The following is a 20,560-nucleotide window of genomic DNA, read 5'->3' as shown; positions in this document are numbered from 1 at the left end:
GGGAAGTATCCTTTCCTCTTCTGAGTGTGTTGGAGGCTGCTGGAGGACATGGAAATAACAAGTTCTAAGACATCTGGTCTCCATTCGTGGAACGTGTGTGAGTGGCTGTGGCTGTGTTATTGTTAAGTGTATGTGTGGCCCTGTGCATGCATGTGTTATGGTATGTGTATATGAGTGTATGCATTTAATCGTCTGCATGGGTAGATGCATATGTATATGTGTACATATGAACATGTGTCTTGTTGTACATAGCTTTTTGGTGTGCCTAAGAGTGTGTATGCAATTGTAAGGGCATGTAGGTGTATGTAGTTCTGCTTTTGTGTGTCTTTGTGCACACAGTGTGTATGCAAATGTGATTGTGTATGCAATTGTGTTGCAAGTGTGGGTGCACATGTGTGTATGTGTGTAAATGTGTGAATGTATGTGTCTTGAAGTAACTGAACTATGTGTAACTATGTGTGCACCAACTAGGCTGTATTCCTGACAACAACTGTTGTGGGTGGTCTCTTCCTCTGTCCCCAGACCTCAGCTGTGTGGTGTAGGCAGGATATCTGGAAAAATAATGCTTTTGAAGGAAGGAGCCCTGTCTAAGAATTGGTAGATGCATGTTCTCTGCTGTCCCCCAAAGGAACTGAGCCCCATGTGCCCAGAGTGTGAGCTTCTTGATGAAGCCACCCTTTCCTTCTGCCTTCCCTTCCCAGCCTCACTTCCACAGTGCCTTACTGGCCTTTTCTGGCATCATTTTTCAAAGAAACAACTCACATTAACCCTTGCTAGGGTCATTAGCAAATTAGTTGCCTTTCAATCCTTGAATCAAGGTCTGCTTTCAAAGGATGCAAACTAAGAAACACACAGACTTACTTCTCCAATTGCCAAGGGTCTGTTGAAAAGTGAAAGTGTTAGTCACTCAGTCATGTCTGACTCTTTGTAACTCCATGGACTGTAGCCCACCAGGCTCCTCTGTCCACGGAATTCTCCAGGCAAGAAAACTGGAATGGATAACTATTCCCTTCTCCAGGGAACCTTCCCGACCCAAGGATTGAACCTGGGTATCCTGCATTGCAGGCAGATTCTTTACCTTCTGAGAAACCAGAGAAATCCCAAAGGCTTGTTATTATTCCTTTTTTACTGAGGAGGAATGTGAAGTTCAGAGAGGGCACATCAGTTGCTCAAGCTCACACAGCTGGCATAAAATGGCCAAGACCAGCTTTCATCTAGAGCCCTCTGACCCCAACCCCAGTGCTTGGTCTTCTCCTAGGAGCTTCTACCCTGCTAAGGTCAGAGGGAATGAACAGGGGATGTTCACATCTGCAAGATAACTGATGTCCGTACAAGGGGGACCTATGGCTCATGGTTGGTGCCAAAATCCTCTTTCCGCTGTGAAATCAGGAAACAATGGCAGTTATTAAAGCTTGGTGCTGACTGTGAGTCTGAGAGTATTGTTATAAGCGCTTAACTCTTTTAAATGCATTTGATTTTCACAACTAACTTGAAAATATCCTCAATTTTTAGGCAAGAAAATTGAGACACAGAAAGATAAAGAGAGCTACCCAGATTAACTTAGCTGGTCCTGATTTGAACCTTGGCACTTCGAGTCCTTTATCTGAACCAGTTACTTTCTGGCTTTTTACAGTTTGTATATATTAAGTCCTGTTGCATGCCAGGCATGGCACTAAGCATTTACTCAGTATGGTACTATGCATGACATTAAGCTTTTTCCTTTTAAAAATATAGTTTTTGTAATTACATGGATTAGTAATTGTAGTGAAAAGTGCTTTGCAGGTTTCATCTAAGGAAAGGAAACAGTTGTTTAAATGTAGACATTTAACAGAACCAAGGAGATCAAACCAGTCAATCCTAAAGGAAATCAGTCCTAAACATTCACTGGAAGGACTGATGCTGAAGCTGAAGCTCCAATACTTTGCCCACCTGATGCAAAGAACCGACTCATTAGAAAAGACTCTGATGCTGGGAAAGATTGAGGGCAGGAGGAGAAGGGAATGACAGAGGGTGAGAGGGTTGGATGGCATCACGGACTCAGCAGACATGAATTTGAGCAAGCTCTGGGAGATAGTGAAGGTAAGGGAAGTCTGGTGTGCCATAGTTTATGGGGTCACAGAGAGTCAGACACCACTCAGTGACTGAACAACAACAACGGAAATATTGTTCCTTCTACTTCACCCTCCCGTTCCAGGATGTGGGTATAATAATTCATTTTGTGTGTGTGCCTACACAAACAGGGACACTCACATAACTGGTTTGCTGAGATGTCTGAGGTGTCCCATCCCTTTGGGGAATGTTGGTTGCTTCCAGGGACCTCAGAGGGACTACATGAGGATGGATTTACGTAGGGGCCATTTACAATGTACAGACTGTGTAAACAAGAAATATTGCTCACCGTCTGGTTCTACAAGGTAAAATCATTAGCCACTGCAGTTGCCAACTCAGGACAGAGAAGAGGGTGAGGCACCATGAACGTGGAAAAAGAGGCAAAATTGCCTTTAGATAGTTTCAGGTAAAATTTGTATGAACCTGAAGTTTTGTATCTTGCCATACTTAGAACAGTACTAAAATTATTAACTAAGAAATCTGTTCCTCATGCATATTGGACTGCATATTCCCTTAGCCAAAGTCATATGTACGCTGACCTCCCTGGAGCAGTTCCTCGGAGCTCTGTGAGAAACTGTATCCTGGGCTATAGTCCTCAGTAGGGTCTCCGAATCAAACTGAAACTCACTGCTCTTACGTCGTGTATTTTTTATTTCAGCTGACAACAGGACCAAGGGGAACCATCAGGTGTAGCACTCTGGGAGCTAGCATCAGCTGGGAGCTAACACCACCCCCAGCCCAGGGTGTAGTTGATCCTGAAACTCAGAGAGTTGAGCTGAAGCTGAAAGCAGCAGTGGCCACTGGAGAGGATGGATGTCAATCCTCTAACCTCCTGATTGCCTGCAGGGCCTTCCACTGACCCAATGTCATCTCCTTTCTCTACCCAGAGAGGCTGCAAGTAGGTGGCTAAAAACTCCTGCTGTAACAGGGAAGAACAGATGTGACTTGACATTGGATCTATTCCTTTGACTCTAAAATTTATGCTAAGTTGGTGTGCTTAGTCATGCTGGCTCTGCATCTTTGTCAAATATGTTGCCTACAGCCTGAAATATATGGGCTTCCTAGGTGGTTCAGCAGTAAAGAATCCACCTGCCAATGCAGGAGATGTGGGTTTAATCCCTGGGTTGGGAAAATTCGCTGGTGAAGGAAATGGCAACCCACTCCACTATTCTTGCCTGGGAAATCCCATGGACACAGAAGCCTGGCAGGCTATGGTCCATGGGGTGGCAAAAGAATCGGACACAGCTTAGTGACTAAACAACAACAACAACAAATAGCCTGAAATATGCATCATAGCACTTTCTCAAGACTCTACCTCCCAGCTTGACTTTTAAAGTCATAACCTTTTGCATTCATATAGCAATGAAAAGTTGCAGAACAGGAAATAACACCACACTGGGGGCTTTAGGATCCTCCACCTGAATCTCCCAGTCAGTGTTGAGGAGAAGGAGGTTTGGGGTCTCCCCAGCATCCTACCAGTGTCAGGACACTACCCCCACTCTCCTGCTCAGAAGTTCTGCCAGGAACCCCATCCCTCAAGCTCTCTTACACCTTAGAACACCCCCACAAGGCAGTCTGGACAAGATTGAGTAACAGCCAGGAGGGAAGCACCAGATCCACTGGGTGGTTTACTCTGGATGTGGTAAGATGATCCATCTGATGATATAAGGACCTCGAGGTGTCTCTCCACCGGAGTCACCATATTGCCTGAAATTCCACCTGTATAAATGTATTAATGGGGCATCGTCCCTTATGAGTGGGGGCAGAACAGCATGGCAGAGGGACAAGACTCAGGCTTGGTGGTTTGATACACCTGAGTGCCTTTCAGATGGGCAACTTAGGCGAGAGGCTTGTTCTCTTTGAACCTCGGTTTGCGCTTCTCTGAAGTACGTGTCTTCCTTCCTGCCATCTTGTGGGTCCCTCTGCCTGATCGCAGGGTGCTGGCCCAGAGCCCTGAGGGGAAGGTGATGCATTGTCTTGCTGGCAGAACATCCTGCACACAGTGGGATTACTTTATGTAGAGCACCTGACTCACAGTAGGTGTGCTTTATGTAAGACAGCTGATGCACAGAGGGCATATATACATGGAACACTCAGCATACAGAAGCAGTGCCTTACACAGAGCGCCCAACACACGGTATATGCTCTTTGTGCAGAGTAGGTGTGCCTTATGTAGAGACCCTGGCATGTCATAGGCATGACATGTGACTTGTGCAGAGTCCCCAGCACATAGTAGGTGTGCTTTATGTACAACCCCTGGCATACAGTAGGCAGGATTTATGCAGAGTCCTTGGCAGGCAGTAAACGCACTTTCTGTAGCCCACCTGGAACACAGCAACCACGCTTTAGGCAGAGTTTCTGACACACTGCAGGCTGCTTCTTCAGGTACCCGCACATAGAAGGCACTCTGCAAATATAGCTTTGTCTGCACCGAGTAGGCTTGTTCTAGGTCACCACCAGTACGCCTAACACAGGCACTAGTAGCCATCACTTTGCTTTCACTCAACCTTTTTTGAGGACTCCAGATTCTTCCCATTTTCCTGTGAGATCCTCTTTGGTTCCACATCTCAGGGTCTCCTTCAACATCCCACTGAGGATGGTCCGCACAGCCCACAGTCAGAGCGAGGGCGGGGAAGACCTCCACTCCCAGTTCTGTCCCCCCACTGCCTTGTGTGGACCGCATTCTCTCTCTCAGCCCACCCCAGCCTGGCCTCTCACGCCTCCAGGGGCCCTCTTCTGATTGGCTCCTTTGTCCCTGGATTCTGTTCAGTTCAGCCGCTCAGTCGTGTCCCACTCTTTGTGGCCTCATGGACTGCAGCACGCCAGGCTTCCCTGTCCATCACCAGCTCCCAGGCTCAGGTAAAGGTAATCTCCAGTCAGACTGGTTTCTCTAAGTCATGTCTCAACACCAGCCCTGGGCTGTGTGGAGGCGGGAATTGAACTCCTGCCAGGCCATGTGCCCTGGAGGCCAGGGGCTTCAGGGCTCTGAGGCTGACCCTCCTTCTAGGAGGAGGGGACAGGAAATCGTGTGATAGCAAGCCACTCCTGACAGAAAGTGCTAGGTTGGGAGAAAAGAGCTGGGCAGGGGGTGGGTGGGGGTGGTGCCATAGCTAGGGGTGGGGAAGGCTGCCCTAGGCCGTGGTCCCAGGTAATAAAGTGGCCTGGGAAATGAATAGATACCAGTGGGTAATCTGTGCGTATGTCTTTCTGTCTCTCTCTCTTTGTCTCTCTGTCTTTCTCTCTGTCTCTCCTCTGAATTTCTCTGGTTCTCCCTCTCCCAGCGCCTGTCTGCCTGTCTCTGAGCCCTTCTTGCCGGTCCCCAGCACTCCCCATCCCTGCCCCTCACTCCCTTGCTCCTCTCCCTCTATCCGTCTCTGCCTCACAGCTCACCATCGCTGCCTCTTCCTTCATCCTCAGGATTCACCCTCCACCCCATTTGACCACAGGATGCTGGAGCTCAGCCTGTCCAGGCTGGGACTTGGGCTGGTGGCAGCCTCCCCGTGGTTGCTGCTGTTGCTGGTCGGGGCCTCCTGGCTCCTGGCCCGCGTCCTGGCCTGGACCTACACCTTCTACAACAACTGTCGCCGCCTCCAGTGTTTCCCGCAGCCCCCGAAACTGAACTGGTTCTTGGCTCACCTGTACCTGGTGAGTTTCCTGGGAGATCCCGGGAGATCAGGAATGGGGCTCAGGGTTTGGGCTGGGGTCTAGGACAGCAGAGAAGCCAGGGAGGCCTGGCAGCCCCCTCTTCCCTCATTCACTTGTTCCTCTGCTCTGCCTTTGAGACCTCCCCCACATCCTGTCCTTCCAGCCCTAACCTGCTCTGGGGTCCATTTTCTACCTGTCTTGCACACGTTAGTGCACCTCTGAGGCTGGGCTGCACAGAGCCTGGTCCCCTGGCCTCTCCAGTCTCCATGGTGGCCTTGAGGTCCTCTCAAGGGTGTTGTCCAGGGTCCAATCTGCACGTGGTCCTTTTCCTTGCGACTTTTCACCCTGGGCTACAGCTTCCCCACAGGAATTATCTATCACTTCCCCATCCCCACACCTCCTCTTTCCAGGATCCCGCCTCTTATCTAACTCCCCTTTCTCTACCAAGATGTCCCAAGGTGCTCATAGCCCAACCTGGATAAAGTTGGCCAATCATCACCTCTGTCCTCCACGCTTGCCCACCTTGTGCCTCAGACCTTGACTCTGGCTTGGCCCTGCTCATGATTAATTAAACAGCTCAACTGTCGAATTCCTTAATAAGCACCTCCCAGTTTGACAGTGGTTCTGGGGAGCAGACTGCAGTCCATGGCTGGCTAATATTAGGATGCAAAATAAAGGTGTGATGACTTAAGTTATGAGTGTGTCATCACTTCCCTCTGTCAGGGTCAAAGGAATGGGTATCCTGCTCCTCCCATCTAACAGCCCAGCTGAGAGAGGTGCCCGTCTTTTCTTTCCTGTCTTGGACAAGAGCTACCACTTGGTGGAGGATTTACTGAAATTTTACTGTTTATTGTGGCAAAGTTCAGAAGGCAGGGGCATTAGAAATCTCCATGTGAAGATTTCCTCAGATTCTGTGTCTTGAAAGCATCTCAGTGAGTCTTCCCAGGTGGTGCTAGTGGTCAAGAATTCGCCTGCCAATGCAGCTTAGAAGGAAGAGAGGCGGGTTTGATCCCTGGGTTGGGAAGATGCCCTGGAGGAGGGAACAGTAACCCACTCCAGTATTCTTGCCTGGATAATCCCACAGACAGAGGAGCCTGACAGGCTGCAGTCCATGGGGTCGCCAAGTTGGACATAACTGAAGCCACTTAGCATGCAAGGCACAGTGAGTCTTGGAGGCAGCAGGAGTGTTACAAAGTTACTGCATTTCTGCCCCCCCCCTCTAAGGGCTTGGTCATGGACTCTGGTCTTGGCCACTCTCCCTTCCTGCAGTCCCTCTTGCTGTGTGACCTCGGCTGAGTCACTCTCCCTCTCTGGACCAATCTCAACAAGTGCTTTGAATCCTCAATTTGGTACTTGAGGAGAAGGGAGCAGGTCACAAAGGTGAACGTGACTTACGTTCACCTGCTGAGAGCCCCTGGGGGGTATTTGTCAGGTCTGAACGAGGCATCCTGAGGGAGAGGATACTTTACCAGGAGGCAGCCCACCCTTCTCTCCCTTTGGGTGCATAGGTGTCAGCTTCTTCATTTATAAATGGCATAATTGAAAGTCATGTCCATAGGTTGCAGAGAAATAGGCAGGACGTACTCTGCATGGAGCCAGTTGGGGGAGGGGGTTTCATGGGTCAGAGCTGCTGTCATAAGTGAGGGGCAGAATTCATGTCTGTCCTTTGGGATCGGCCAGGGATGGAAGGCCCCAGGTCTGCAAATGGTTTACTGCAAGGAACTGCAGGCTCTATATGGACCAGCCAGAATAGGAAAGGATATGGGACCAAAACCCAGGTACAAGTACTGAGGCCATCTTGCTACCTACAAACCTTCCAGCGAGGATCTCTTTCTGTGGCCACCTCTGGGGCTGAGGCCATTCCCAGGACGAGAAAAAGTTTGGCTTCTCAAGATAAAGTCACCCTACCTCTGGGCAAAGAGCCTGTCTTCTCCCTGTGCTCTGGGGTATCTCCTTGGGACTTGGAGATGCTCCAGGAACCCTCCTCCCCATGAAGGAAGGAGCAGGAGGAAGCAGAGATTCCCTCCATCTCTGCGGGATCTGACATACTGTCCACTGCAGTGGTTTCCTCTTGGGAGTGATGTCTTTACATGCTTTCAGGTCCCCCCGACAGAGCAGGGCTTGAGAAAATCAATCCAGCTGGCAGCTAACTACCCCCGTGGATATAAGATCTGGTTTGGCCCCATCACTCCTAAGATCATTTTCTGCCACCCTGACATGATCCGGAGCATCACCAATGCCTCAGGTACCCATGCAGAGCTTGTGGTGGTGGGTGTCATGACACATTTGAGGGATTCTAGCCCCTCCTTGCCAACTTTTTATGTGGCTCCTACAGGACCCTGGCCCCCCTTCCTCTCTTCTCTCTCAGCCACTTCCTCTTTGCTTCATGCATTTATCATGTTCCATCTCACTGACTTGTTTCTGCCCATGGCCATTTGGACCCCAACCTTGTACCTTGCTGAAGTTCGTCCCCAATCTCAAGGTCTCATATCTGGACAGAGACATCCTTGACCTGGTATGGTTGGTTAGGAACTGGCCAGCAGGAGATGGGCTGTGGTGATCCAGAGAAGAAACAAAATTCTCTGCTGGGGTGTGCTGGAAGGCTTCCTGGAGGAGGAGGTGTCGGAACTAGGTCTGAAACAATGAGAAAGAAATGTTTCAAAGCAGAGGGTAGAGTGATGCAGTGGCCATCCATAGTATCCCAGGCCCCCTGCTAAGCCGGCCTTCAGTCTCACTCATCTGCAGACCCAGAGCAATGAAGGCTTCTGTCTGGTGCAGGATTGGGGGCTGCTTTTCCTGTGACATCCACCTCTTTGGTGGGTCCATTTCACTTATCCTATCCTGTGGCTCAGCCACTCTAGTTCAGTGCTCTCCTTCCCCAGTCCCCAGGAATCTCCCTGAGGAGACTCCACTCCACCCTGTCTCCCTTCCCTTGCCCTCTGCCCCTCCCATCTGAGACAGACCAGGGGAATGGACAGCTTCTGACAGAGACCTGGGTTCAGACACCAGAATGCTGATTGACTCTGGGAAAGGTCCTGGCTCTCTCTGGCTGCTGAAGTCTCTTTCAGCTGTTAGTGGTGGAAATGCCACTCTGTATGGTCTAAACAAAGAAGGGAAATCAACTGACTGTAAACTCCAAGGAGGGCTGCCTTCAGGCCCAGCTGGATCCAGGTCTTAAACAATGTTATCAGAAATCTGTTTTCATCATTTAGAGTTCATCTGTGATGGCTTTACTCTCATCCTGGTAAAACTGAATCTCAGACGCTCAACCTCCATCGGAAAGAGAGTTCATTTACAACAGTTCTAGGAAAAGTTGAGGATTCCTTTTAATTTGTCTGATTTGGGCCATAGGACCAATTATTGCAAACCTAAGATTCTGAGCATCCAGTCTTGGCACTGTAGGGGCCACTGAGCTATTGTTTTGGGGCTCAGGGCAGTTGGATAATTAAGAATTCAGGCCGTGGATTAAAGAGTCTTGGGCTGGTGTCTCTGGTTTACTCTCTGGGAGAATGTGCGCAAGGGACTCCATCATTGAGAGTCTCAGTTTCCTTATCTGCAATATGGGGACAAAAGAGAAGTCAGGTGAATATGGTGTTTGGGATCCACACAGGGAAAGACATTCTCTATCCCTGTACCAGAAGGACCACAAAGGTTGTGTATGGCCAATGTGGGGAGGGAGCCCAGGAGAAAGTTCAGGACAGATGAGCAGCTGCCGGAGGTGACTCATGGGCTCAGGTGTGAATCTCTGCCCTGCAAATCCTTGCCTCTGGCAGCCTAGAAGAGTGTGAATTGGGTCCTTTCTGTTCCTCTTCAGATTCAGAGCTGGGAGGAAGGTCTCTGGTACACACAGGACCTGGCCAGCACCTATGGGGATGTGTGCTGCTCTTGGGGGGGGGTCTGGCATGTTGTCATCTGCATCTTCCACCCCACCATTCCAGATAGACATGCTCTTGGCCATGGCTTGCTGCTGCCACGTCCTCCGTGTTGGGTGCAGATATAGGAGGCTGTGGTAGAGAGGCCTCTGCCTCTTTCTTACCTGGACTTTCTCTTGCCTACTTCTGGTCATGTCTACTCACACCTAGGGCACATCTGTGTGCTGTCTGCTGTAGGCTATATCTGGTTAGATTTTTGTTTCTACCTGGTTTCTGATGACAGCTGGTACATGCTTTACCTGGTGACACCTGCTATATGATTAAACTGGGCTCAAATAGACATGGTCTCAGTCACATCTGGAGTTGCTTCAGCTGTGGCCATGGACATCTGAGGCATTTCAGGGTGTGTCTTTTTCTTGCCTGAGAGGCTGTTATTGATTATCTGGTTCTCCTGCTTGTCACGTCTGGGTCATATTTCAGGTTTGTTTGAGGTCTGGGACTCAGGGTCACTTTCAGACATGCTAGTGATCTTGTGTGATGCCTGTCTTAGGGTATGTCTGAGTCATGTCTGGGGCCCAGCTGACACAGCTGGTTCAGGTCTGTGACATCAGTGTATGTAAGCCCTGTGTGGGACTCATGCAGGGCAAATTCAGGCCAAGTTAGATTGTCTTCAGGTCCATGCCAGAGCATGTTGTATCATGTTAGGCTGTGTCATGCGTGTTTTGGCCATGTCAGGACATGTTAACACATGGGGCCATGTCATATATCTCAGAGAGGTCAGAGTGCTTGGGCAGACACGGTGTTCTTGGTCCCCATGAAGACGTTTTGTAGAGTGCTGGGCTATGCCTGTGTCTTCATAACATGTTGGACCATGTAGGAGCCATGTCAGGGAATGTTGAGGCATGTTGTATCTTGTTGGTGCATGTTGTATCTTGTTGGAGTGTTTCTGAGCACCTAAGAGTTGTGTCTATGGGTCCTGCCTTTGCTGTCTTCTGTTCTGCAGCCTGGTCTGGTCCCCCCACTCCCATCTCCTCTGCACCTGGCTTTCGATTCTCTTGGCCCCATTCCTGCTATGCAGGGCTCAGAGTGGGAATGCAGATTCCTGGCTGGGATCCTCTATTCCACACAAAATTTCCTCCTTTCCCTATCTCCTTGGCCCCTGATGGTCCTCCTTCATGTCAGCTGCTATCGCACTCAAGAATATGGAGTTCTACAACCTTCTGAAGTCCTGGCTGGGTGAGTAACTGTGAGTGAAGGGGGTGATCTTGGGGACCCAGGGAAAGGTCTTCCTTTGCCCACTCCCTGTGGCTGTCTCTGCTAGGGGATGGGCTCCTGCTGAGTGCTGGTGACAAGTGGAACAGCCACCGTCGCATGCTTACACCTGCCTTCCACTTCAACATCCTGAAGCCCTATATGAAGATTTTCACCAAGAGCACAGACATCATGCACGTGAGTCTCTTGAACCCAGGGTCCCATCTGGAGTCTTGGGGATAATGGAGACTCAGAGACACCTTGCCTGGAACCTGGCTCTTGTGGGTGGCTTTAAGGCCATGTGTTCTTCCTTTCTGAACTGTGGTTTCCACAGGTGAAAAATAAGGATTATGTGATCCCTGCTTTGTAGGGTGGCCAAGATGACCTAATGGAATCATGTCTCTGGCACATAAGAGATGCTCAGAAGGTGTTAGTTTCTACATTTCCCTCAAAGAGGCCTTGGAATCTTGAGACGTTTGGTAAAAATGGTGAATATTTTGTAGTAGCTATTCTAGAGTAACAAGTCACTTAAAAACAGTAAGTGCTTAGTATTGAGAAGTCTGTGAGTCAGTTGACTGGTTCTTCTTGATGTAGATTGGGCCACTGGTGTATCTGTGATCAGATAAGAAATTTTGCTGATCTAGGGTCATTCTTCTCACATATTTGGGGCTTGGCTGGCTGCAGGCTGATCTCAGATGGCCTTACTCTGGGCAAAGGACTTCCCTTCATGGGATTCTCTTCCTTTAGACTGCATTTCGTGTTTGTTCACATGGCAGAAGCAGGGTTCCAACAGCCTGACAGGAAGCTGCAATGCTGCTTGGGAGCTTGGTTTGGAACGATCTACTCATCACTTCCATCAAAGTCTATTGGGCAAAGCAGGACTTCCCCTGGTGACTCAGTGGTAAAGAATCTGCCAACAATGCAGGAGACAAGGGTTTGATCCCTGTGTTGGGAACATCCCCTGGAGGAGGGCATGGCAACCCATTTCAGTATTCTTGCTGGGAGAATCCCATGGACAGAGGAGCCTAGTGGGCTGTGGTCCATGAGTTCTCAAAGAGCTGGACAGGACTGAACCAACTAAGCATAGCACACATTGGCCAAAGTAGATCCAAGGCCAGCTCAGAATCCAAGTAGGCTCCACCTACTAATAGAAGTTACTGAAAAAGCACATTGCAAAGGGGTTTGGATATATATATACATGGGGAAGGTCAGGAATTTGTGACATGGTTGTGTCTTTTCCATACTTGCAAGCGGACAAGGGAGCTTGTTACAGTTCTGTGGATTCTGTCAGAAGACATGAGAGTCCTGGGTCACTGACAAAGGGTAGTTTTTACTCTTGGCACAGCAAATGGCACTTTCTTCTTGCTGGCTTGCATTCTTCCTCCAAGTCAACAAATCCCACGTGGATGACACAGGTGGACTTTGACTGGCACCTACTCCAGTAGTATGTTTTATTATAGGGCAGAAGAATACTAGATTTAGGGTGTCTGTGACTTTCAGAACTAGAAGCAAGCCTGATATTTGCCCAGGAGGAGACTTTACCTCACTCTTAAAGCTTGTTTGCTGCAAACACAACTCAGAAATAGCCCCTGGTAAAGAACATCATGGGCTACCAATTTTTTTTGGCATACCCGGAAAGATTAGCATACCTGGAGAAGGCAATGGCAACCCACTCCAGTACTCTTGCCTGGAAAATCCCACGGGTAGAGGAGTCTGGTGGGCTGCAGTCCGTGGGGTTGCGAAGAGTCGGACATGACTGAGTGACTTCACTTTCACTTTTCACTTTCATGCATTGGAGAAGGAAATGGCAGCCCACTCCAGTGTCCTTGCCTGGAGAATCCCAGGGACGGCGGAGCCTGGTGGGCTGCCGTCTATGGGGTCGCACAGAGTCAGACATGACTGAAGCGACTTAGCAGTAGCAGCAGCAGCACTCCGGGCCCATGAAGAACTACCTCTCTAAACATAGGGGCAGTTTATTCATCAGTTTTCATCAGTGAAGGTGATGAAAGCTAACATTTGCTTAGCACTTAACTTTATTCAGTAAGTTGACCAAGGGTACAGAGAGAGCAGGAGGGTGAGCCAAGATTTAAAACCAGGTCTCCTGACTCCCAGTCATGAGAACTTCATGTCCTAGCAGTAACAGCTTCCACTCCCACTCAAGCCTGATACTATCTGGGGCCAAGAGGCAGGGCCTGGGGGAGTCCACCCAGGTGGTTGGGAATGGGCCCTAACTCTGTCTCCTTCTCTGTCCAGACCAAGTGGGAGTGCCTGGTCACAGAGGGCCACACCCATCTGGACATATTTGAACACATCAGCCTCATAACCCTGGACAGTCTGCAGAAATGTGTCTTCAGTTTTGACAGCAATTGCCAGGAGTGAGTCTCGGCCAAGAGCCTGGGAACATAAGCCATAGACCCAAGGTAGTAGATGGAGGAGGGAGGGCTGACCAGAGCAACCAGGAAGGCCTTCCTGAAGGAGGTGGCTCAAAGCAGGACAACCCAGGACTGGAATAGGGAAAGAGAAGGAGCTATCCTTTCAGGTAGGTAGACCTGGTTGATAAAGATCAGAAGGCTAGAATGAGAAAAGTATGTACAATAGTGATGAGATACATTGGAAATAAGGTTGAAGGAGTGGGCAGGTAATATTTTAAGGACATTCTGAAGCCAGAAAAAGTGAGTCTGACGCAAAAGAATCCAACTATCATGTAGACATTGGATGTAAGAAGACTAGGGAAGGGGCTGGGCCACTGACCAGCTGGGAGAGGATAAGGTATGAGCAGGGTGGATGGTTCTGGAAAGGAGAAGGGGGCGGTGAGACAGACAGGACAGAAACATATCTAAGCTGTGCTCCAGGTGCCTGGGTCATGGAGGCAGCTCACAGAGATGGGATGTGGGTTGAGAAGAGTCTGAAAAGTCACATCTTCTGGCTCATCCCCACCCTGTATCTGTAGGTCATCTGTTATTGAAGCCTCAGTTCCCGAAAGGAGGTAGACCCCTGGCTTCTGGGCTTCAGGTTTTAAGTTGTTGCCTCCTTTATGCGCTCTTCCTCAGGAAGCCCAGCGAATATCTCACCGCCATCTTGGAGCTCAGTGCTCTTGTGTCAAAAAGAAACCAACAGCTCTTCCTGTACATGGACTTCCTCTACTATCTCACCCCGGATGGGCGGCACTTCCGCAAGGCCTGCCGCCTGGTGCACGACTTCACAGATGCGGTCATCCAGGAGCGGAGCCGCACTCTCCCCGAGGAGAATATTGATGACTTCCTCAAGACCAAGGCGAAGACCAAGACTTTGGACTTCATTGATGTGCTTCTGCTGACCAAGGTGGGTTCCTCTGGGATCTGAGTTCAAGAGGTAGAAGGGACTTTGATCTGATCAAAGAATTTGAACAGGATGCAGAGGGTCCTGGGGAGACATGGAAGGTGCTTATGGAAAGGAGGGATGGGTCAGGGATGTTTTAGAGATGATCATGTGGAATATTGCCTGTGGGGGATTGCTAAGTCTGAAACTGTGAAGGGCCTGAGATTTCACTCAAATAGGAAACTAATAAGTCAGTCTACCACAGAGATAGACTGGGTACATATGTAGTATATGTAAAGTATACATACAGAATCCTGGTTCAGAGCAGCCCATTTATTACTCATGGCAAAAACGGTGACCAGAGTAGAATTGTAGCTCTTCTACCCTATTATTAAATTCCTTTGATGGCTCAGCTATGCTATTGCCTGTACATGCAATCATACTTGCATCACAGTACAAGTACATACCTCCAGATTTTGAAATTTGGAAGTTATACAAGACAGCTGATACATTTGCCCCTTTCTCCCTATGGGGAGATGGAGAGAGAGAGAGAGACACAGGGAGAGAGGTTATGCTGGAGCTTAAACAAATTCTTTTTGGTGAGAAGGCAAAGTCTAAAGTTGTTATATTTTTATAACCCAGGTTGTAACCCAGGTTGCCAAGGTTACAACTTTTTTTTTTCTAGAAATCCCTCATAATTTTGAAATATAAAAATATTTATGGGTGACTGATTATTTTTTCAACAGGGACAACATAGGAGACAAAGAGGTCAAGGGTGAGGTCTCTGGGGTGGGGCTTCTGGTGACAGAGTGCACAGGAGGTTTAGAATTTCAGGGTGGGTTTGGGTCTCTGGATGGATAATGGGGCTTCAGAGATTGTCTCAGTTTAGCCTCAGAGACCCTCTGAGCTAGTGCGATTCTAGGGATCTTGCTTTCTCTCCAGGATGAAGATGGGAAGGGATTGTCAGACGAAGACATCCGGGCTGAAGCTGACACCTTCATGTTTGGGGGTGAGAACCCAGTGTGAGATAGGGTGTCTCTAAGCCCAGGAACTAGCCCAGTGGACCCTGGACCACCCCATCCCCCTCCATCCTCCTCATGGGCTTTAGCATGGGGGTGTTGTCTACCTTGTGGTGCTGAAGTAGTCCAGAGACACAAATCTTTCTGGATGCCCCCAGGCCATGATACTATAGCCAGCTGCCTCTCCTGGGTCCTGTACAACCTGGCAAAGCACCCAGAATATCAGGAGCGCTGCCGGCAGGAGGTGCAAGAGCTCCTAAGGGACCGTGAGCCTAAAGAGATTGAATGGTGAGTGCAAGTCCTTATGGCCTTTTTCTGAGCCCTTCTCATTGTTTCTGCTCCCTGGCTGGGGAAGACAGATTTTTGTGTGTGTGTGTGCATTCTGTCATTTAGTGGAAATAGGAGCAGAGCCCAGAGGCAGGATCTCATACTCAGCGTGTGTGTGTGTGCACTAAGTTGCTTCAGTTGTGTTGACTCTGTGCAACCGTATGGACTATAGCCCCATCAGGCTCCTCTGTCCATAGGATTCTCCATGCAAGAATAAATACTGGAATGGATTGCCATGCCTTCCTTGAGGGGATCGTCCCAACCCAGGGATTGAATCTGTGTCTCATGTCTCCTGCGCTGGCAGTCAGGTTCTTTACCGCTAGTGCCACCTGGGAAGCCTACTCAGCATGGATAGGAGGACAAAATTTGCTGGCTTTTGGCAGAGAAACCTGGATTTCTGAGATAATTAACAACAATGTGTGAGGACAGATGATGCCACTTGGCACATATTCAGTTAAGTGAACTTCGCCTCCACTCCCTGACTGTTTTCTCTGAAATTACATGTTTTCAAACATCTTCACTTCCTGAATATTTGCTAGTCTCCTGCCCCTTAATTCCTCATATTGTTTAGTCTAGGGTTCACTAGGGTCACCTGAGTATTACAGTCATTCAACTCCTTTCTTGGAACATCTGCAGCTTCATCCATCTAATCCCTACTTAAGAAACACTGCCATACTGCCTCTCCATCCCCAATTCTATGCCATCTCCAATTCTTCCCAGCCCCATTCTGTATCCTGGAGACTCAGGAAGGACCAGACCCAGTCTTTGCTTTTTAGGAGCTCCTAACCTGGTGCAGAAATAGTCCCAGGTCAGGACACTCCCAGTGTACATGGGCAGGGCTGAGATTTGGAACAAGAGGGGTCAAGTTGAGGGTGGAAAGAAGTGCCTCAGCAGAGACTCTGAGATATAATCAGTAGGTAATTGGGTGCATTTGAGGTACATTTAGGTCAAGAAGACAGCTGGGAGAAAATGAAGAACCCGGGGGAAGTGATGAGAAAGAGGGAGAGAGAGAGAGAGAGAGAGAGAGGAAGGAGGGAGGGAGGAATTTGACTTGAATATATAATTGACCTGTGGAAAGCAGATTACCTCATAATATTAATACACAGTATCCCAGAGTGTGAAGTGGATATCTGTTTTTGGGTATTCAGGGAATCCTTAGGCTTTTAATTGAGTCTAAAATTTTAGCAAAGAGATTGTATTCACACGTTGTTAACTTAACCTTAGATACTCTTGTTGCTATGGTAAACCATATATTCTATCTGGATTGAGAAATAGAAGTTTAATTGGAAAATATGCATTCACATTTCTTGGTAAGTTTAATTCAGGTGTTTTATATAATCACCATCATTTTTTCTTTTATTATTTTTCTAACAAATTGTTATTTCTGATAGAAAAACTGATAATTTATGAATATAAATTTCTTGCCCAGTGAACATAGGAAATGCTAAATATTGAGTCTCATATCCATAAGAAAAATTAAGATTGTTTCCTAAAATCTCTGGAACAACTGGAAACTATGTGTAAAAAAGTTAATTCATCCTGCTTCTCATGTCTTATAAGAAAGTAACATCCACATGAATCAAAGATTTAAAAAATGATGGAGTCTTAAAGGCTCTAGAAGAAACCATGGGAGGTTATAGCTCCAGAGCAGGGAAGACTATTTTTGAGACAAATCCTAAGAGACATATAAGAAAATATTGATATACTATTTCATGAAATAGATAAATAGCAGTGTGTATGGTATTCAGTATGCTAGTATATAATTTTTTAATGCAAAAAATACCTCTGGAAGGATACATAAAAAATAATCACTAGACAAACTTGAGAAAGGAAGATGAGTGCTATTGGTCCATAGGGTTGGTGTTTTGCAGTTTTCCAATTTTGAGCTAGTTAATTGTATTTCAGTTCAGTTCAGTTCAGTCACTCAGTCGTGTCTGACTCTTTGTGTCCCTATGGACTGCAGCACGCCAGGCTTCCCTGTCCATCACCAACTCCCGGAGTTTACTCAAACTCATGTCCATTGAGTCAGTGATGCCATTCAACCATCTCATCCTCTGTCATCCCCTTCTCCTGCCTTCAGTCCCTCTCAGCATCAGGGTCTTTTCCACTGAGTCAACTCTTCGCATGAGGTGGCCAAAGTATTGGAATTTCAGCTTCAGCATCAGTTCTTCCAATGAACACCCAGGACTGATCTCCTTTAGGATAGACTGGTTGGATCTCTTTGCAGTCCAAGGGACTCTCAATGGTCTTCTCCAACACCACAGTTCAAAAGCACCAGTTCTTCGGCGCTCAGCTTTCTTTATGGTTCAACTCTCACATCCATACATGACTATTGGAAAAAACATAGCTTTGACTAGACGGACCTTTGTTGGCAAAGTAATATCTCTGCTTTTTAATATGTTGTCTAAGTTGGTCCTAGTTTTTCTTCCAAGGAGCAAGCATCTTTTAATTTCATGGCTGCAGTCACCATCTGCAGTGATTTTGGACCCAAGAAAGTAAAGTCTGTCACTGGTTACCCCATTTATTTGCCATGAAGTGGTGGGACCAGATACCTTAGTTTTCCGAATATTGAGTTTTAAGCCAACTTTTTCACTTTCCTCTTTCACTTTCATCAAGAGACTCTTTAGTTCTTCTTTGCCTTGGCTTCCCTGGTGGCTCAGAGGGTAACTGTATTTAATTATTTTTAATTGGAGGATAATTGCTTTACAATGTTGTGTTGGTTTCTGCCATACAACAACACGAACCAGTCATAAGTACACACACACACACACACACACACACACACACACACACGCACACACCCTCCCTCTTGAGCCTGCCTCCTATCAGCTCTTTATCCCACCACTCTAGGTCATCACAGAGTGCTAGCCTGGGCTCCTCATGTTATATAGCAGCTTCCCTCTAGCTATCTATTTTACACATGGTAGTGTATATTTGTCAATGCTACTTTCTAAATTCTACTGGATCTTATCTTCAATGCTTATAAAAACTTTTCCAGTGAATTCTCTTTCACTGTCTGCCAAAATGATGCATTTGTTCCCACATTTCAAATGGCATTACTCTCCTTTTTTTCTCCTGTTTAATTGCATTAGCTAGTATCTCTAGTTCTGTAATAAATAAGATAAACATTGAATCTGTTTCTTGCTCATCTACCTTTTGAGTTTGCAATCTTGCCATAAAGAATGTTCCACATTCATACAAATTTGTAAACATTTCTATGGTTCACTTTTTGTTGATTTGTTCAGAAAAGCTTCTAAAAATATCTGACTAAATTTTGTCTAGGACTTCTGTGATATTGCTTTTCTCTCTCTCTTTTTAAAAACCATTTTATTGAGGTATGATGATCAAAGGAAAAGCTGTATATATTTATGTATATGACTTAATAAGTCTGGAGATATTTGATCCATCTGTGTTTTTGTTCTAGGCAGAGAGCATCTTATAGGGCACCAGGAGGGCTCGGGTGGTGTCTCTCTCTTTTCACCCTAGATAATTGTCATGGGGGTTCCTTAGGGATGACCTGGCCCAGTTGCCCTTCCTGACCATGTGCATCAAAGAGAGTCTGCAGTTGCACCCCCCAGTCACCATCATCTCCCGCTGCTGTACCCAGGACATCATGCTCCCAGATGGCCGGGTCATCCCCAAAGGTGACCACAATGACTAGGGAAGGGGTTTCCTGGTAGGAAGAGGGGCCCATCAGGCAGGTTGGACCTAGTTTTGACTGGTCCCTCTTCTTCCACAGGTGTGATCTGCCTCATCAATATTTTTGCGACCCACCACAACCCATCTGTGTGGCCAGATCCTGAGGTGATGCCTCCCCCACACCCTACCTCCATCATCCCTGTCCATTCCCCTTGGGAGACCCAGGGGAGACTACAGAATTGTGATTGGCAAATCAGACATCACTCCCTCCCCAAGGATGGACATCCTGGGAGATACCACCCAGTAACCCTGTCTTGTCTTGCCCCCAGGTCTGTGATCCCTTCCGCTTCGACCCAGAAAACATCAAAGGGAGGTCACCTCTGGCTTTTATTCCCTTCTCAGCAGGTCCCAGGTGAGGGCACTGGGCATTTGAGGTAAGGATGGAGTAGTGGGGGCTGGGATCTGGGGCTAAGATTCCAGGCGTCACTGTGGGGGCAGGGAAGGGGCAAAACTGAAGGTGGTCAGAGTTCTGGCATCCTCTCTCCCCTCCCCCGGGAATGGTAGTGGGAGCCAAGCAGGGTCTGCAGTATGCTGACAGAGGGGTTCCCTTGTCTGCTGGTCTGCATTCTAGACTGAGGTCTGGGCTAGGCTCAGGGGATATGCAAGTCCACGAGGCGGGGTCCCAGGTATGGTTAGCTTTCTCTGTCTCTGCCAGTCAGATTTCGGGTGCTGTGGGGCCGAGATGAGGGTTCCGTGTAGTCAGAGCCCCAACTCCTTCCACAGGAACTGCCTTGGACAGACGTTTGCCATGACTGAAATGAAGGTGGTCCTCGCTCTCACCCTGCTACGCTTCCGTTTTGTGCCTGACAAGGAGGAGCCACGCAGGAAGCAGGAGCTGATTCTGCGCCCGGAGGGTGGACTTTGGCTGCAGGTGGAGCCGCTGAGCTCAGGCGCTCAGTGACTCGGTGACCCACGACCACCCTGTCTGGGACTCTCTATCGTCAAAAGGGCCCAGAGCGCCCCCTGCTGGCTCTCAGTGAGACTCGGGCAAACATGACGGCAGCATTTTATTCCTGGGAGTCTGCAATGGCCTCATCCCAGTTCCGTTCACGTTTGCCTGAGTCTCACCAAGAGCCAACAGGGGGCGCTCTGGGCGCTTTTGAGAATACAGAGGGTGGGCGTGGTTGATTGGAGGCGGGACCAGTTGCCATGTGCCCAATATTACCTCTCTAAGCTGACTCCCAGTCTGGCGCTGTGGTAGAGAATCTACCTGCCAATGCTGGAGACGCAAGAGATTCGGGTTGGATCCCTGGGTCGGGAGTATCCCCTGGAGAAGGAAATGGCAACCCACTGTAGTATTCTTGACTGGAAAATTCCATGGACAGAGGAGCCTGGTGGGTT

The 20,560-nt window shown here is 48.2% G+C and overlaps 1 protein-coding gene across 2 annotated transcripts; it reads left to right on the top strand.

Annotated features, from left to right (window-relative positions):
• Positions 1 to 5,556: 5,556 nt before the first annotated feature.
• Positions 5,557 to 20,120, top strand: LOC133061204 (prostaglandin E2 omega-hydroxylase CYP4F21). 2 transcript variants are annotated; one of them, XM_061149192.1, is made up of 13 exons: positions 5,557 to 5,754; positions 9,569 to 9,684; positions 9,867 to 9,895; positions 10,809 to 10,862; positions 10,948 to 11,075; positions 13,131 to 13,252; positions 13,928 to 14,198; positions 15,117 to 15,183; positions 15,352 to 15,481; positions 19,031 to 19,164; positions 19,260 to 19,324; positions 19,489 to 19,571; positions 19,943 to 20,120. In XM_061149192.1, exons 1-13 carry the CDS (start codon positions 5,557 to 5,559, stop codon positions 20,118 to 20,120), a joined length of 1,575 nt encoding a protein of 524 aa, XP_061005175.1. The 2 variants fall into 2 exon arrangements, with proteins under 2 accessions (XP_061005175.1, XP_061005174.1); XM_061149191.1 differs by lacking the exons at positions 9,569 to 9,684; positions 9,867 to 9,895 and adding an exon at positions 7,855 to 7,999.
• Positions 20,121 to 20,560: the final 440 nt, after the last annotated feature.

This window comes from Dama dama, chromosome 9 (assembly GCF_033118175.1).
Source record: "Dama dama isolate Ldn47 chromosome 9, ASM3311817v1, whole genome shotgun sequence".
Taxonomy (NCBI): domain Eukaryota; kingdom Metazoa; phylum Chordata; class Mammalia; order Artiodactyla; family Cervidae; genus Dama; species Dama dama.
This window is presented reverse-complemented; position numbering and strand designations above follow the sequence as displayed.

Bases quoted from the DNA above. Each gene is read 5' to 3' on its own strand.
- LOC133061204 (XM_061149192.1), top strand. From the start codon at position 5,557: ATGCTGGAGCTCAGCCTGTCCAGGCTGGGACTTGGGCTGGTGGCAGCC. The intron at 15,184-15,351 runs GTGAGAACCCAG...GGATGCCCCCAG, and splicing joins TGACACCTTCATGTTTGGGG to GCCATGATACTATAGCCAGC. The intron at 19,325-19,488 runs GTGATGCCTCCC...TCTTGCCCCCAG, and splicing joins CTGTGTGGCCAGATCCTGAG to GTCTGTGATCCCTTCCGCTT.